Genomic DNA, 18,742 nt, shown 5'->3' on the forward strand with positions numbered 1-18,742 from the left:
ATCACAGGAACAACACTCCCTGTTCTGAGAGGACCTTATTTTGGAAAGCATTCTCCATTTACAATCTTAATTTGAAATACATGTTTAATTACTTTACTGAGTTTAATCTAGATTATGTTTATGCTGAGGATCACCAATTACTTTCAAAAAGCTGTCTTAATGAGTGCCACATCACTGGCCTTCAGTAAGCAACAGCTGTCATTAGTTTAAGTGAAATACAATGGTAGACATTAAAATCATACTTTTTGTTTGTTTCTACACTGTCACCTGTTGTTTCGGGCGCCTGAATATTTTGGATTCTTTTTCCTGTTTAGATAGATAAACACACATTTAGCCCCAAAATGCATATTCATCATGCTTTCATTTTGCTGGAAGGAGATTAAAATAAAACTCTGTCCTATATATTTACACTGTCTTCTTGGGTATACATACAACTGTGTTTATTCACTGTATCCTGAGATTCAGTTGAAGTCTCACGTGGTGGAAAAGATTATTTGTGTTGCTTGTTTTACTAATACTGCATTTTGTGATGAAATTTCCAGGTCAGTCTGCTGGTCAGTCAAGGCTGTCCTTGAACATGAGTGATAGGAAGGAGCTCTCTGCAGCCCAGCTGTCCAAGCTGCCTCTGGAGTCACAGATAGAGGAGCTCAGCACAAGGTATGGTTTCCCTTCCTCTATGCTGCATTACTGCCATTCAGTACTGCTATTCAGTAATAGTTCCCATTCATGGCTGTCCTCCTAGCAGTGATTTTACCTGGACCAGCTCCTCAGAAGGAAAACCAGCAAACTGTACAAATCACAGATCCTCTGCGTGGAGTTTTCCTGTATCATTCTTATACCAGCTGCCTAAAAATGACACAGATACCCAGAAATGTAAAGCAACATGAAGCACTTCAAAAGAGACACCTTTATTTTTTCCTTTTCTTAGCTATTGATTGCAAGCTTATTGGTGGAAAAAAAAATAATTATGATCTTTAACAAAACATCTGAGAAGAATCTTTGTCTTCTGATACCTTTTTCTGTCTCTACGAGAAAAGGAGCAAGTGTTTATAGGTCTGCTCTTTCTCATGCCTGTTACAAAATGACCAGAGAGCATGTGTTCCAGCTTCCCTGGAGCTGAAGCACTGTTCTAATTTGTTTTGAAGCTCCAAAGCTCACATGAAAGTTTCCTTTTGTTTCCTCACAGGCTTGTGATCCAGCTGGATGAGAATGAAGCTCTGAAGGCTGCTTTGGAGACTACTGTGAGAAAGAAAGAGGAAGACTTTAAGCTGTACCAAGACACAATGGACCAAGTGAAGGATATCTTTCTACAGGCCATTCGGCAGCAGAAACAAGAGAAGAGTTAAGCAAGATAATCAGAGCCCTCTGAACTGCAGAGAAAGGAGAGAGGCCAGGAGTTGTGCCCATGGATTGAAATGCACTGGAAGTGTAGTTTTGCATGTCATGTCTTCAGCTTTTGTGGGAGAGAAGGAGAGATGGAGATGGAATACAGAAAGACAGAAGATTTTGCATGTTGGCAAATTCAGGCTGTAAAAGTTAGCAAGCAGGTGGCTCCCAGGCTGCACCTGCCAGAGTTTGGTGCAGTTTAGAGAGCTGCAATTCTGCAGTGTGATTTTGGGCAAAGCCTCCCTGGTTTCATTTAAGAGAGGGCTCGATATTCTTTACACTGCTGCCTTTATCAGCACATGAAGGAATTTGCCTTACAACAGTTATGTCAGCCCCCTTCCAAAGCTCTGCCAGGAGCAAACCAAGTTCTGTTGTTATCAGCACACTGACACCGGTCTGCCTAAGGCTGTCTGTAGTACTTTAGTGCTGAGGGAGTGGGTTAGCCTAGCCTGAGAATATCAGCAAGTGCACTCTGTAGGCTCTCTATTGACCATCCCAGCTTCTTTCTTTGCTTGAACATAATGGCAGAGAAGGTTTCTGAAACTCAGTAGACTTTCCACGGGAAAGGAAATCTTTGTGGAGTGCTCCTCTGATCAGTAAGACTTACCTTAAATGCAGCTCCCTGTAATAGCTCATCCCATATGAAACTGGCCATCTGGGTTCTGAATTCCCCAATTTCTCTGCAGCCATCCGTCAGGCAGGTCTTGTTCTCATTAGAAAGAAGTGCTGGTGGAAGCAGGCAGCTTTATTACAGCAGAGGAGGGACTTTTGAAAGCGCTGAAAACTCTTACGTCTCTGTCCTTTTCTCTTGCAGCAGGATGAGAGCACCAAATGCAAGCTAATAAGACATTAGCATGCAGCCTGCCAGCAGAGAGCTAGCCTTGGGGATTACAAGCAAATAGAGAGCTAGTCATTTTTGAATAGTTCTGCCTTGTTTCTCAGATGAAAGTCTTTTGAAAACTCTTCTCTTTCTGCTTTGCTTTGTCAGCCTCTTTTTGTGAGCGTGAAGTTTGTCAGACTTTAACCCCAGCCATCACCATCCCAAAGTGGATTTGTGGATGGGCAAATGACTGCTCTCTACCCAGCATGAGCAAAGGGGTCTTTCTCCAAAAAGTGGGGCCTAAACTGCTTATTGTCAGATTCCTCCTGCTCACCCTGCCAGAAGCACGAGAGGAAAGGCATCTTGCAACCCACAGTACGCTCCTGTCAGCTGGAGGAGTTGTAAATCCTGCATTGAGCGTTTGACAAAGTTTTGTCCAAGTGAGCTGCAAGCACTTCCTTTCTGTTCAGCTCCATCCTGATGATGCATAATGCAGTGCAGACCAAAGGGAATAATTCAGCCTACCTCCTATAGATATTTTCAGAGCCTGCAGTAGGGAGATCACCCGACAGCGTGGCCTGAGCCGTGGAGGTTTTGCTATGCAGAAGCTGCTAAGCTCAGGCTGCCAGCTTGCAGCTGGAGATTCTGGTTTTGCTTACACAGAAGTGTGAATCAATAATATTTTCCCGTAAGTACATAAGAGGAAAACTGCTGTCCTTTCCAATGAGTGGTTGGTATTTGTCTCCTGTCCTCATAATGCTCTCTAGCAAAATCCTTCCTGAGGTGGCAATGAATCAACCGATGAAACTCAGATGAGAAAATGGGAGTGCTAGATGTTACAGAACGCATATGGCTTGATAGCATATGGTAGAAACCTCTTAAGTGTTGCAACACTTGTTTCTTTAAGCATATGCTTGTTTGGGGTTGCACAGAAGCCTTTTTCTCCCTTTTTTTTCTGATGCACACAACCAGAAGATGCCTTGAAGAAGGGGGAAGAAATAAGTCATAGTGAATGTGCAATGTGTAATCTGTCTCCCATCACAGAGTACTGGGGATCTGAACTCTGGCCAAATTCTGCAGACCTTCTCAGTTTTCACCTTAGTTTTGAAATAAATTCCCTCTGTACTACCAACAGAGTGACCTGCCTTTGACTTTTGCCCGTACTGACCCTTGTAGCAGCTGATTCCCATTTTCTCAAGGTGTGGAAGAGGCACAGTTCACATAGTTTTGTCATTAAATTTAAGAAACTCAGTGAGATCTTTGAAGACCAAAACCACTGCAAACACTGGTCTCACTGCAGAATCCCATGCTGCAGGTCCTCAGCCAGAGAATCTCCCCAGCCATTTTGATGTGCTGTTTGAACTACATTTCTTGTAGGGATGCAGCTGGGCTTGATCTGAAACCTCCTGGATTGCCTGCTTTCCTTGGAAGTTTCTCCTACCAGATCAACAACCAGCCTGTTAAAATCTCGTGTGTTAACTCTCATTGGAATCTTACTGGCTTCACTTTGCAGCCAGCCATCACTGTGCCTCTCTCTGCCAGATAAAAGCAGTGTGAACACCCAGCTTTTCCTCACTGGCACAGCCTTCACACAGCACAGTTGTATCACAGGCCACTTTTTGAGAAGCTCTGAGTTTTTTCAGTCTCTCTTTGCAGTTTTGATGGCGATGACGACGCTCTGTGCTGCTGATGCAGGCTGGTGGCGGTGGTTAAGCTGTGAAGAACAGCCCTAAAGTGAATTCTACTGTAGGTATTTGAGGCTGTGAACACTCCTCCTTGGATTTCAGGCAGCTTTTAGCCACCGTGTGCTATGAACACAAGTCCAAAGACCAAAGGTTGTCTCAGCAGAGCGCTTCCACTAAGCAGCCAGAAAGTGCCTGATGGATGCATCCCATTTGAAAAGTACAGCTGAGCCACTGGGAATAAATCCTGTTGACCTTCGATTAATTGTCAGCCTTTTCCTCTCGGCCTGTTACAAGCAGCCTTACCTACAGACAGCAAGCATTGCAAGAGCGCAGCCCGCTGCCCCAGCTGGCCATAACGTGAATTAAGTTGCATTAGCACAGTTAAATATAGATGGTATCGACACGCGCAAGCTCTCCGTGCCTCGGGCTCTGCTGAGCCAAGCGACAGAGGATCAGCCAGCAGGTCAAAGCTGATCCCACTGTAACTGCTCCAATTTAGAGCCGTGGATTTGGGCTGCGGGTGGTGTGTGCCCTCCCCAAGCATCGAACCCATGGGGGTTTTGCGTTTGGGAGACGGTTGCCTTTCCAGAGCACTTGGTCACTTTGGTTTTTGGGAGCTTGGCAGCAAATGCCTCGTTGGAAAGGCTGCAGAGCAGGGAGATGTGAGGAGGAGATGCATTTAACTCCTTTGTGGGGGGAAGCAGGGAGAAAGGGACAAAGGAAAACTGCTTTGCCCGCAGCCAGCAGCTGCTGCTGCCCTGCAAGCACTGGGGCCATTACCCCTTGCATGACATATGAATGAGCTTTAAATGGAAAAAGCCCACAGTAGAGCCCCTGTGCTCTAAATTAAGCCACCGCTGAGCCAAGAGGGGTGTTGGGTTTCTCACTCATCCTCTCCCCTCCGAGCTCTGCTCAGAGCTGGCTGGTCCCACAGGACAGGGCAGCCTCACTCAACAAATGCCACCTCAATCCCCACGCATCTCCTCTTACAGAGCAAAGGCTCCAAACCCCATCTGCTGGCACAGGATGAAGCTTTGGGTTTTAGAGCAGTTCGTTTGTCAGCAAGAATAGTTATCTGTACTTCTTCAGGAAGGAAAGGGGATCTTGACAAGAAGGGCTAATGGCAGCAGGCTTCAACTGATGCGGGGTGTTGCTCTTGCCAAATGCTGGGAGCTTTCTTTAGAGCCCTTCCCAGGGCAGCAGGAGATCCTGGGGGGAGTGTGAGGCTCTGGTGGGATCACTGGGGGCCAGGGGGAGAAGGCAGGACTGTTCTGGGGGACTGAAATATGTCATGGGTGACCTGGGATGGAAGGCTGAAAGGTTGGATGGACAGACAGACGGACGGATGGATGAGTAGATGTGTGGGTGGGTGGATGGAAGTTTGAATGGATGGAAGTTTGGATGGATTGATATTTAGATGGATGGATGTATTTCCCCACATTTCCTTCTCCCATGCTCTTCTGCTAGCCAGGGAGGTGCCTGCTGAGGTCCTAGTTGACAAGCTCCCAGCTGCACATGTACGTGGGCAGATTTGGTGGGGGAACTTGAGGCAGTATGAAGCAACACATGTTGTTTATTACAATCCTCTCTCCTTCCATTTCACCTCACAGAGAGCTGCTCCAGCAGCAGGGAGGCAGCAAGACGAAGCAGGTGGAAGTGGCCAGGAGGAAGCTGTCCCCATCTCACGTTGGTGCTGTGCCCTATTGGGAGGGGGTAAGGCTTTCCATTGAGCCCCACCACCTTCCCACTCACCTCCCTGCACACGAAAGAGAGGAGTGCCCTCTGCTCATGTACCACATCTTCCAGCAACCCGACAGATGTTTGAAGATGCTGTCATTAAATCAGCTCGAGGCCATAGACAGCCCTTAGTAAAGCTGCAGTACTGGGGCAATAAAACATACAGGTGTCCCCTGTGCTGAGGAAGGCAGGCTGGTCACATTAAAAATAAATCTTTCTATGTTAGAAATAGAGAGTGAGGGTTTTTTTTTCTAATTTTTTTATAATATCTATAAATTAAAGCTAAATGATTTTTATCATCACGGTTCCCAGAGCCTTGTGAAATAACTGCTGCACCTCTGCTGCACTTTCCATCCAGGAAGCTCACAAATTACCCAGGGTAAAAACGAAACATAAAATTAGATAAAAGGGAAGGCAAGATAAATAATGAAATAATCAAATAAAATAATAAAATAAAAATAAAGGGACCTGCTTTCCTCTTTTCTCAGGCAGTGAACGTGCTGAGGATACCCAATGTGGAGCACAGTCAAGGAAGAAGATTTAGGGGCAGACACAGCTTTCCTTTCTCTGAGGCACCCTGATGTATTCCGGACATCAACCACACTGCTGTCAGTGAGCGGAGGCTCATCACGGTCACATGGAGCATGGTAAATTGTGTTCGTTGCTTATCAACACCGAGCTCTTAATTGCTTCTTCTCTGAGCACCTGGTCAATTATAACAGGGTGTGAGGGGCCAAGTTCCTCTGGGTAGGGACGGAGCTGTGGCAGAAGGATGAAGGCTTTGGTGGTTTTCATTATTACACCATTGAGCAGTGGGCTCTGACTTGCCCTCATCCAGCCCCAGGCCAGGGGGAGCCCCTTGGCACAGAGCTCCTGGGGTGGTTCCTCTCTCTGGAGCCCAGAACGTGCTGCATTTCACCCCAACGCAGCCAGCCTGTGGGGTGTTGATCACACCTGCCTTTGTTCGCTCCCCCAGCCCCAAGGGCAGCTCATGGAGGTCAACCCCACCAGGATCTTCAACCAAACCTCGTAGGGAATGGGCAGAGAGAGCTGGGCACACAGAGATACCAGATGCTGCGTTGACTCATTCTTGGCCAACCCCAAAATCACTCTGCCCATATCCGCAGCCAGTCCCCTTCTTTCAGCCACACACAGCGTGCCTCAGTTTCCCCACCTGTGCACTGAGGTCAGCCTTGCAGGCTGGAAGCACAGCCCCAGACCTGGCCCGGGTTGGCTTTGGCAGCCAGCTCAGGTCCTTTCCAGCAGCTGCAGTGACAGACAGCTCCTGAACCAGCCCCTCTGCAGCGCTGCTCTAAAATAAAAATACCTCCCGTTGCTGTGCTCCACTCCTGGCCAAACTTCCTCTGCAGGCACTCTGGGGGGGACAGAGCCCCCAGATCTGCCCTGCTGGGCTGAGAGATGCCCTAGGGAAGGCCAGCAGCCCCCCAGAGCTCTGCCTTAAGGTTGTTTTTTTGTCCCCCACTTTTCTCCCCCTCCTGTCCCCCAAGCCCTTAGGTTGCATTGCAGGACGCTGGCACCCCCAAGGGCTTAAGGTCAGTAATGGGGAGAGAAATGGGGCTTGGGGGGGGGAGGGAAGGGGGAGGAGGAATAGTAGCCTGGGGGGGGGTGCCCTTGGTGGGGAGGGGGTGAGGATGATGTGGGTCTCGGAGGGGAGGGGGGGGGGACAAACCCTGAAGGGGAAATGCTGAGCTTGGCAGCTAAAACTAATTTTGCCCCCCCCCCCCCCCCCCCCGCTTTAATGCGAATAAATAACCAAGCAAATAAAAGCCTTGAGAAACGTGGAAAAGGATAAAAGCTCTTTAAAGCCGCATCCCCCGGTGCCCTCCCGCCGCACAGGGACTGCAGAGCGATGGCAGCATGCTCCCCCCCCTCCCAGGCTCCGCAATGCCCGCTGACCCCAAATCCACCCCGCTGCTTTGTGCTGCAGATGTGGGTCCGCTTTTAATTGCCGTCTGAACGCGGAGCTCTGCTGATCGGGGGATGCTGGCAGGGCAGTAGGGCACTGCCACCACGGGGTGAGGTGGCACCGAGCTGACAGGGCAGGACCCTCACCCGACCCCAGCTCTGCTGCTGCTGCTGCTGCTGCTCCTCCTCCCCCCCAAGCCCCAAAAGGATTTGGGCAGCTGACGACCCGCGGAGGCAATGGGAGATTGGGATGGGAAGGTGGTGCAGTGCCGGGGTTAATTAGTATTGGCAGCAGTAATTAGCCCAGGGCTTTGGGAACACCCCCAGCACACAGGTACATGCTGAGAGCCCAGGGCAAAGCAAAGCACCTGCAGTAAGCAGGCAGTGGGTGGGGAAGGGGGGAAATTCCTCTGCATCCCCTTCAGCACCTTTGGGCTTGACCTGCATCCCATCAAGAAGTGAGGGGTGATGCAGGAAGAACCCCATCCTAATCTTGGGATGGGTGTGAGCCCAAATCCTGTATCCTGGGTGGGTTTGGGGCTCCCCCAGCATTCAGCTAATGCTGCTTGCTCCTCTTCTACCAGCCTACGCAGGAGCCCACCAAGCAGGGCGACTGAGGACCAGCAGTAACTTAAGGCATCTGTGGGGTGGCTGAGCTTTTACCTCGGGTTTTATTCCCTCCCCTTTCCCAGGTCTGGATCCCCTACACCCAGCAGTAACCCACAGCTATGGGGGTTAAGACCATGCTGCCCAGCTATGAGCTGGGCTTCTATGCTCTCGTTGTGACCTGTGCCGTGCTGTACAGTGGCAGTGGTATCTTTGAGGCATCCAGAGGTAAATGTCCCTCATTGTGTCCCTCCTCTCCTTCCTTATCATAGCTTTAATTTGTTTGGGGATAGTAACTTGGGAGTCCTTTAGAGTGGATCCAAAGGGATTTAATACCCACTGCTTTCAGCCTTGTTGCCCACATGGCCCCATTCCTATGGCTCTCCAGCCATTGCCCTGAGCATGCCACCAGCATCACACAGTATCACTTTCCAATGGTTCTTTTGCCTAGAAGTAGAAAGAAACACCTGAAAAATGCACCCCTCCAAGTGGGAACTCATGCAGGAATGGTTGACATTCCTGACTCCCAGTTTTCCATTAGAAATGGGAACTTTCAGGATGGGGCTGAGGGTGTTTGGGCCCCCATGACTCATCCTCGTGGTGAGGAAGGTTCCTTGCCTTGCCAAAACATAGCTCCCTCTTTGCTTTTATTGTAAAATCACTATGGTTGGAAAGATCACTGAGATTCCCAATCCCACCTCACCCCACCATGCCTGTTATGGCCCTCAGCGCCACATCCCCACACCTCCAGGTGCAGTGACACCATCACACCCCTGGGCAGCCTGTGCCACTGCAGCACCACTCCTACAGGAATTAATTGTTCCTGTTATCCAGCCTGAACCCTTCTCCCCAGAAATTTGCAGCCTGTTCTAGTGGTTGGTGACCCTACCTGTGGCAAGGGGGTTGAAAGTGGATGATCATTAAGGCCTTTTCAACCCAGGCCATTCTATGATTCTATGATAACTCTTGTTCTTCTGCAGACAGCATGAACAGAAAAGCCTTTCGGGATGGCATCAAGCCAGGCTGGCACTACTTTGGCAGGAAAATGGTAAGAGGAGGAAGCAGAGCTCTTGTTCTGCTATGGACACTTTTGAAAAGTCCTCGTGTATTTTGTCCCTTAAGAAAGGAGTGGATGTTGTCAGGGAAATGGTAGCCCTGCAGCACGGAGGATGCTCTGATTTGGATTTGTCTCTTCCCAGGCATTATGACAAAGCTAAAGTTCTTGTCAGCCCTTGGGTGGAAATAGGGAAGAAAGGGCTCTCAAATGCATGTGCTTTCCTCTTGGAATGGGCAGTGGGGTGGGGACATAGAGGCTGGGGACCATTAAGCAGCCTGCTGCTCCCACAGGACGTAGCCGACTTCGAGTGGATGATGTGGTTCACCTCCTTCAGGAACGTCATCATCTTCACCCTCTCAGGACACGTCCTCTTTGCCAAGGTGTGCTCCATGACAGTGCCACAGGTGAGTCAGGGCTGGGTTAAAAGCAGTGGGTTTACCTGGCATCCATTGGGCGGGCATGGATGGGACGCTGCAGGGCAGTTTGGAGGAGGGAGGGCTGAGGGCTGCCACCCTTCTGATGGTTTCCCCTCGCAGCACCGGGCCGTGGTATACATGCTCTATGGGATGCTGGCTGTGCTGGGCAGCATGGGGCTCACCTACCTGATGATCATCCTTTCCCACTGCCTCATCCTCTACTCCGTGGCGCTGGCCAAGCAGAAGTGGCTCTGCTATGTGGCTGGGCTCTGCTGCCTCGCCTCCATCAAGCTGGAGCCCTTCAGCTCCTGGCAGGTAGGTGCCATCCTGAGCCTCCCCTCTGCCTCCCATCCCTCTCCTTGGGTTTTACTTCCTTGAGTGTCCCCAAACCCCGACTCCTTTTCCTGGACCTGTGGCAGCTCCTTAGGGTTTGAGAGCAGGGCAGCATTGTGGCACTGAGCTCAGGAGCAGTCCCCTGGGGGCTGTGTCACATACTTGTGGTTTCCATCTTGCTGCTTAGACAGCAGTTTGTCAGATGACACCAAGCAAGGAATTTTCTTCCCCCATGCCTCAGTTTCCCCACCTGCCATGCAGCACTGGGATGGGTGCCTACCTGTACAGTTAAAGGCTTTCTCTCACTGGTGGGTGGGGAGAAGCCCAGGGAGAACCTTATAAAGCCGTGCAGTCCCTCTGAAGGGCAGTACTGCCAATCCCTGCCTATCATCACTTCCTGAAATGTGCCCCTGCCTCTCCACTGGGCTTCCACCGCTTCCCTCCTCCCTCTGGGGAGGAGGAGGCTTTGTCCCTCTGCCCCGGGACAAAGTGACATTCCCATCCCAGATCACAAACACATCTTCACCAAGTGACTGTGGGCTGTGTTGGCTAAGAGGACCTCCCGCTCCTCTGGGATGTAGGAACCAGAATGAAAATGGAGCCCTGGCTTGACCCTTCAACAGCAATGCTCATTAGCTGCAGGGATAATTGCCGGAGCGTAATTAGGGGCTTTGCCAACTGCCCCAAGAGTGGATGTTTTCTGCAAGATGAGGGAGAACTGAAGTGATGCCGCGTGCCTGGTGGTAACTGTCCATTTCTCACCCAGAGCGGGTTTGTAACAGGAGCTTTTGATCTTCAAGATGTCCTTTTCTATGGAGGAAGTGGCTTCACCATCATGCGCTGCATGAGCTTCGCGCTCGAGAGCTCCGAGAGGAAGGAAGGCATTTTCTCCATCTTCGACCTCCTCAAGTACAACTTCTACCTTCCCTTCTTCTTCTTCGGGCCTGTCATGACGTTTGACCAGTTTCACACCCAGGTGAGCGTCCCTATGGCCTCTCGAGTTGATCTGTGTGAACTGAAGGTCTACAAATCCCCACTGTTGGCCACAGCGAAGGCATAAGCAGTCGTAGAGGTCATGTAGGCCATGGACACAGACCAGGCTGCACAACGGAGCTGTGTGTTTTGGTGAGGGGCGAAAACTGATGGGTTTTTCATCTTCTCTTTTGGGTTTTTGGCCATTTCTCCTCACCAACACAGAAAGGATGACACTGTCATGGTGAATGTGCCATGTTGGAATTGAGGGCAGGAGGGCTCATCTCGTTCCCTTGCTTGTTGGGCACTTGTGCTGCGGTGTTTTGGCAGCCTCTGTCCTGATGCTTCCTCTGATCCAGATGACCAAACTTGGACATCTCATATACTGCACACAACCAAGGGGGCTTTGTGAAGGGCAGACTCCAAACAGCAGAATCTGGGTTCTTTCACATTCAAAGATCGAGCAACTGCTTTTCCAGTCCTGGGATCCTTCGACCCCAGTGACCAGCCTTGGTCCCAAGTCTTACCCAAGTAAGCTGGTATGGCTTGCTGATGTGCCAGGAAGCCCAGCTAATGATTACTGTCCACGCCGCTGCTTCCTTTCAGAGAATGAATACTTCTAATAATTTTGGGGCTCTGACATCTGGATGCAAGAACATTTCAGACATTCCTTCATGAATTCGGAAGAGAACACAGCCCAGGCTGTGTTTCTGTGTTTCTTCTAATGATGCTCTCAGGTGTAAATAAATCAGAACACTGGACTTGTGGTGCCTGCAAGACACGAGCTGCCATCACCATACAGATGATGTGAGTGGGTCTTTGTTTCCTGCTCCTTCCACATAATCCCAGATAGGGGTGTCTGTAGCCACCTAATGAGCAATCCCCTCCTCTGCTGCGTAAAACCCTGTCCCCAAAGGCACGGTGAGAGAGTCCAGCCCCTTTCCCACCCCACAGACCGGGGACCTGCCTTGGCCTGGACACCACTGCCACCTCCTGGCGAGGTGCCACCCTGCACTGCTTGCCCTGCGGCTAATTGTAGAGCTAGTTCCTAATTACCCAGTAGTAATTATAAAGGCGGATAGATTGAGTCCTTTCTCCAGATGGGATGTATGGCCTCGTTAGGGGATGGATCTCCTTGGCTCCTAATGGTGCTGTGTCCTGGAGGGGCCCTTTCACTCTGCATCCCCCATGGGTAGTGGGACTCCGTGGAATCACAGTATCATTCAGGTTGGAAAACACCCCTGATATCCCAAAGTCCAACCCCAGCCCACTGATCACATCCCTCAGTGCCACATCTCCACGGTTCTTCAACACCTTCAGCAATGTTGACCCCACCACCTCCCTGGGCAGCTGTGCCACTGCATTGCCACTCTTTCAAAGAAGAAGTTTTTCCTACTATTCAACCACGGCTTGGCCAATCCTTCTCAGGCTGTCTCTCTTACTGACAGGAGGGAAACAAGCTCACTTCTGTGGGGGCTGGAAGTGTTGGGGACAGAGACCTGATCCCCATGTCCTCTCCTGCTTTCTTCTCCGTCTCAGCAGCCTCTTTGTGTCCTTAAAGTGCTTGGCATACAACAGACAGGCTAAAATCTGGCAGAGGCTTTAATTCTCAGGAATCATCTGGTTCTGACGGCAGGGCTGGTGCGGCAGCGTGCAGATTGCTTTGAGAGAACTCCCACCTCCCACTGGGAATAAAGGGAAAGTCATAAACATAAGAGGATTTTAAATACAGCAGCAATTCTTACAGCGATGCAGGGAAGCGAGGCCATCAGTCTGCCTAGTGTAATCCCAACTGCTCGCTCTGATGATTTCTGTATTACAACATCCAGAGAAATGGCAGCTCCCAGAGGCCGTGTCCTCACAGGGTGCTGCAGAGAGGAAAGCCCCACTGAGAGCTCCCAAATGCCCCTTGTGCATCTGCCCCTCTCCCTTACAACAGATATCTACAGCAGAAGCTCCAGGGCTCATCAACCATCCTCCTGATCCTCCTCCTCCTCCCAGATGAGCCCAGCCCAAATGCCCACCTGTCCTGGGCAGGGCTCCTGGCTGGGACCAGCCCTGCTGCCAGCACGTGGATGCCTGTTCTTACAAGTTGTGGCATCCTGTAGATGGGATGGCTATGAGCCCAGAACAAGGAAGTTGTGAAAATGTTTGGGTTTAATTGGATATTGTAGATTACAGCTAGAAGCGTAGGCAAGGAAGACAAGGAAATGGCAAGGAAGACAAGGAAATGGCAGGAAGACAAGGAAATGGCAAGAAGACAAGGAAATGGTATCTCAAACTATCAGAGGAAGAACCTGATACATTAAATAGGCCCATGAAGAACTGATTAGGCAGGTTTTGGGAAAAACTACCCAAAGAAATTGCTGTAGCACATACAAGGGGACATCAAAAAGGAGATTCTTTAGGAGCATGGGGAAGTAGAGCAGCTGATGACAAAGCGAAGGAGGCTGCTTTACAGTCACAAAAAGCAATGAAGCTGTCTCAGGTGCCTGAAATAAAGCCTCACTGTATCCTGTATTGAGCTCTGCCTCAACAGCTCCTTGTGAACAGCAAACCTGCAGCCACTGTGTAAGAAAGTTGAGTAAAGTCTTATGCCTTAGTGCTAGAAGATCTCCACTGCAAAAAAGGCCATCTAACACTGACACTTAGTGACCTATGCAAAGATCAGCCTTAAGCTAAATTGATTTCTTGAGAATGTCCCCAAGGAGAGATCCTAAACTCCGTCTCATTGGTTGTTATGGTGTTCACCCCATTGAGGACATTTCCTCTTCTTGGGTCTTCCTTAAGCAATGGGAATTTGGACAGTGTATGTCGTGGTGTGATTCCTAAAGGAGTCCCTTAATTCCTAAGTTGAGTCCCTGTTTGGACCCTGAATATTTCTCCAGTCTTGCTTCCCACCTTGCCCCCCAGCTCAGCCCTTCCTGCTTTGCCATCCTGGCAGGTGAGCACCCGAGATCTGCATCGCAAAGATGATGAGATGAGGAACATTCGGGTCCATGCCCTCCTCCATGTGGGGGCCATCATTGCTGTGGACATCTTCTTCCACTTCTTCTACATCCTCACCCTCCCCTCCGACCTGAAGTTCGTGAACCGCCTCTCAGACTGGGCCTTGGGTGAGTGGTCTTGGGGACGTGCTCACCTTTGTGCTTAGCTTCAAGGCAGTGGTGAGAGATTCAGACCCCCATCCTACCCCATTGGGAAGCCTCAGCAGCACCTATGTTGGACATATTTGAGTAGAGTCTTTCTTCCCACTGAGCTCCCTGTCATTCCTATTCTATGGACTGAAAGGGAGACAAGGTCTGAGGAAACCTGATCTCTATTTAAATTTGGCTATGCTGTGGGCAGGTCTGAACCAAGGTCTTCTAGAAACCAAGCTTCCAGGATGAGTAGTGGTAGCACACTGGCATTCAGCTGGCAGCTGGATAGAAGACTTCAGTCTCCCAAGTGAATGTCCAATGGCAGAATTTAAGATGCCACAGGGTATGTGACACCCACACTAGCCTAGAGCAGCCCCTTGTCATATGGAATGGCATCTGGAGGCCAAAAGGAAATCCTAATGCAGTTATGATGGCTCCAACATTGATTTAGGGTGTCCTGAGAGACCAGAAGGCCTGATCAAGCATATGTGTTATGTTACTCCAGATGGAGCTGTGCAGGCTGACCACATCAGCCAGGTCTGCCTCATCCACAGTGGGAGATGAGGTGTGACTGGGTGCTCAGGTGACACTGTGACCCTCAGAATAAAATCCTCTTTGTCCTTTTGACTCCTGTTTTTGCTCCAGCCGGCTTGGCCTACTCCAATTTGGTGTACGACTGGGTCAAAGCTGCTGTCATGTTTGGGGTCATCAACACCATTGCCAGACTGGACCACTTGGACCCACCCCAGCCCCCAAAATGCATCACCATGCTCTACGTCTTTGCAGAAACGTGAGTATGTTGCTGATGGAAGGCAGCATGTTTGACCCTAAAAATAATATGCATGGAGATGAGGAGGTCTGAGCTGTGCTTCTGAGCAGCTGGCCAATAGGTTGGCTGTACTGAAACTATAGACTAGACTTGGCCATAGCCCAAGGAAATATTCCTGGGCAGGGAACAATGGTAAGGAGGGAGGCTAGTGGGATCACACAGTAGCAGGACTTATTCTAGGAAAGAGCATGGAGAGCTACTGTGAATGAGGTTCAAAGTAAACCTTGTTGGGGGACCAGGCACCCTCTATGGTTGGAAAGGTGTCATTAGCCCACGTGTTCTAATGTGCTCTTTGCCATTTGTATTGTAGGCATTTTGACAGAGGGATCAATGACTGGCTGTGCAAGTAAGTGCCTACTCAACCACCTCTTGTCTATTTTGGGGTCTTCTCTTTCATCATGCACTCCAGATTGACATGTTTGTGAGAAGCATGTCTTGGGCGAATGTGGAAGAAGGGATTTTCCTTGACTATGGGGAGCACTAATCACTTTCATTGACCATTAGGTATGTGTACGACCACATTGGAGAGAACCACGACAACGTCATAAAGGAGCTCATGGCCACCACTGCCACGTTTGCTGTCACCACTCTGTGGTTGGGACCCTGTGAGATTGTTTTCATCTGGTCTGTCTTCAATTGCTTTGGCCTCAACTTTGAGCTCTGGGTGCAGAAATTCTTCCAGTGGGAGCCCCTCTCCAAACTGGAGGTGAGCAGATGCTCTGTGAGCAGGTGGGGGGGGCAACGGCGGGCCTGGGGACAAACTCTGCTCCTGGAAACACTTACGACTGCAGGGAGCTCACATTTCTTTAGACAAATGAAACCCATTCAGCTGAGACTGAAGAGCAGCATCTCCAATGATGTCATGCAGCTCCATGTCCAGGCTTCCTACAGTACTTTCCTATCAGCATTACGTTCAGGTACTGCCCAGAGAGCTGCAGATGCCCCATCCCTGGATGTGCTCAAGCCCAGGTTGGATGGGGCTTTGAGCAGCATGATCTGGTGGGGGCACCATGGCAGAGGATGGGAGCTCAGTGGTCTTTAAGATCCCTTCCAACATAAGCTATTCTTTGGTGCTGTGATACCAGCACACCTATGCAAGAAGACCTTGAATTTCCTGCATGGTGTCACTCACCTAGAGCAAATCCCCCCCCACCCCTATGATGCTTCATAGGAAATTTGGGCAGAGGATGGAGCTTTCAAAGAGAAAAGAAGTGCAGGACTGCAGCTCCAGTGAGGCGCTGAAATAGCACAAATGGATTCCAGAGGTCTGTCCATAGGGAATTTCTTATACATTTCCATGCAGAAATCATTTGCTTTTCTTGTTCTGCGAAACGCTATGGCATTCTGAGGGCTTTTGATCTGATTTCTGATAAAAGCAAATATTTAGAATGAATTGTTTTCCAACCACTCCAAAGCTCAGTGCCCCATCCTTGTTTGGGACCAAGATGCCTCAGAGACATGGTTGGAAAAAACTCCATTCTGGGAACAATTTTGTTGTTTATTTGTTTTGCGCAGCCCAAAGCCTGAGGTCCTACACAGAGTCAGTAAAGACTCCTTTTAAACAAAAACATGGCAGAGCAATCCTCCTGTTTGCTCTGCTCTTTTTACTTCCAATCAGATTAAGGCACCCTCAGGCAGCGAAATCTCTTTCCCTGCAGCACTGCAACTCTCAGCACTGAGTGGTCTGGGGATGCATCATGCTCTTAGAAGATTGCTGTAAACCACTTCTCTGCTCCTGGGGAGCTGGGAGTGACTGGGATGTAGGGCTAATAATAATCCCAGCAAACAGCAGCATTCATCTGCCTCGAGGAATAGCAACAGATGAAGAGAGGAGTGCCCAGCCATCACAATTAGCATGAAACCATGTGTACCACCCTGATGGATTTTGGCTGCTGTCGGACTAACAGCATCTCCTTGCCGCCCCATTTTCCCTCACTCTGTTCTTCTCTCCTACGTAGGCCAAAATGTCAGCGGCCACATCTCGGCGGATTAGGGCTGTTTTCGGGGCAGCAAATTTCTGGGCCATCGTCCTCTACAACATCCTAGCTCTCAACAGTCTGGAGTTTGCACTGCTGGTCACCAAGAGACTCCTCGTGACAGGTAAGGTGCCAGAGGCCTTCCCCGCTGAGCAGTCCCTGTCCTGGTGGGCAAATATGGGGTGTGGGCTGCCAAGTCCTCCAGTGTCTAAGGCAGCCTGGCCGATGCCATGTTACATGGCTGCTCCCAGCCACGTCCGTTCTTGTGAAAGATGTGAAAATATGGATCTCTTAGCTCCCATCTGGGTTAATGCCTGGACTAGATGGTCTTATTGGTCTTTCAATCTTAATGATTCTATGATTCATGCCAGCTCTTTGAGGTGTGAGCTGCCTTTGTTTGTGCATTTCCCCGTACAGCCTCACGCTGTGACTTGCTGCAATACAGAGGTTGCAGCTGGGGACCTCTCCCAGGTGGGCTGAGTCCCTGGGTGTAGAATGGTCCCTTTACTGGAGAAAAGGATGTACTCATCCTATTTCATTTCCTTTTTCTTTAGTAGCTCTTTCTGTGCCAGCCTGAAGGTGACATGTACAAATCCTTATGCTAGGCTCCTTACGAACAGAATTATCTACATTTTCTTGTTGGCAGATGCTGGTACTATTTTGGAGTCTTCTCAAGCAACTCACGGTATAAATAGCCACCTGGAATCCATGTTCTCCAGCCCCCTATGGGACAGGTCTGGCTTAGGAAATGGATAATGTGACGTGCTGGGCTCTATGTGCCAGAAGTGCCTGCCTGCTGAGTTAGCTGGCTTTTGTGGGTTGCATTATTCATTGCAGAAGTCCTCTTTTAGCAGGTACAAAGCCTGTGCCTCCTATCTGCTGTGGATACCCAACTTGTCACAAACGCCCACTGGCCCTTCCTAAGTTGAAGGCATCCTCCCAGCTCTTGTTACTTATCAAGGTGACAAAAACGTGTTCCCACATAGGGATGCAACTAAGCTGAGGTTAACCCTCAGTGTCAGCAGGGTCTAAAGATTCCAGAAGGTTGCAGTGCTGAACAAGGATGAGTGATGGCAGGTTACGAAGCCAACTGCTGAGTCTGAACTCAACAGGCAAAGCAGATCTGGGGGTCAGCGAGAGCTCAAAGCAAAACGCCAGCATGTTCCCACAACATTAACTGTGATCCAGGATGCCCTCATGGCTTTAAGCACTTCTTCATCTAAAACCCATCCTTGGGGATTTCTCTCCTCCCTCTGTGAAGCTGTTGGTTCGGATCCACAAAGAAAAACAACTGTAGCCATGAACCCGGGGACCTCCCATGCCCACCCGAGGAGCAGAGGTGCCAGAGAAGCGTTGGCCCCATTAGGTAAGCAGCACACCAAGATGACCACGTCTCCCTCCATCTTCCAGGTTTCCCTGTCAGCACCTTGTCCATCTGGTTCATCACATACTGTGGAGTGCAGCTGATCAAAGAGCGTGAACGCATCCTGGCCGTGGAAGAGGAGAAGAGTGACAAACCCAAGGCAGAGTAGAGGAAGATATCAGTGTGCTTGCCCCAGAGCCTGGACTCCCTTCTGACTGTCTCTGCCAGGCCAGCCGCTGTCGGGGGCTCTCCAAGCACTCCTGGCAATCAGACTGCTGTAACTCACCTATAGAGAAGTCATCTGGAAGGCAGATGCCACCCCTTTGCTGCAGGGATCTCCTGTGGCACAGCAGGCATTTTGTACGCTCCCCACACGTGGCGGACCACTGAGATAGGCTCCTGGGACACATCTTTAAAGCTCCATCCTTTTTCTGACCCTTTGGCACCATGCAGGCTTAGAGATTTCACCCTCTGCTCCCCAAAACACCCAATCCTC

General features: G+C 50.0%; 2 protein-coding genes across 2 annotated transcripts in view; both read left to right on the forward strand.

The window, feature by feature from the left end:
* CCDC13 (coiled-coil domain containing 13) overlaps positions 1-1,346 on the forward strand; it is a gene marked incomplete at both ends in the record, with an annotated part of 28,234 nt that extends 26,888 nt beyond the window's left edge. Inside the window, 2 exons of the mRNA XM_079538720.1 lie at positions 548-657; positions 1,187-1,346. Of these exons, the coding sequence (XP_079394846.1) occupies positions 548-657; positions 1,187-1,346 (270 nt within the window). The remainder of the gene's footprint in view (positions 1-547; positions 658-1,186) is intronic.
* Positions 1,347-8,282: 6,936 nt separating this feature from the next.
* On the forward strand, positions 8,283-18,415 carry HHATL (hedgehog acyltransferase like; the record flags this gene model as incomplete). Its single annotated transcript, XM_079538098.1, has 11 exons — positions 8,283-8,388; positions 9,141-9,208; positions 9,508-9,621; positions 9,754-9,948; positions 10,733-10,942; positions 13,883-14,054; positions 14,724-14,868; positions 15,218-15,253; positions 15,412-15,613; positions 16,866-17,007; positions 18,294-18,415. The coding sequence occupies 11 exons, from the start codon at positions 8,283-8,285 to the stop codon at positions 18,413-18,415; spliced, it is 1,512 nt and encodes a 503-aa protein (XP_079394224.1).
* Positions 18,416-18,742: the final 327 nt, after the last annotated feature.

The sequence above is a fragment of the Tetrao urogallus genome, assembly GCF_951394365.1.
Source record: "Tetrao urogallus genome assembly, chromosome: 7".
NCBI classification, from domain to species: Eukaryota; Metazoa; Chordata; class Aves; order Galliformes; family Phasianidae; genus Tetrao; species Tetrao urogallus.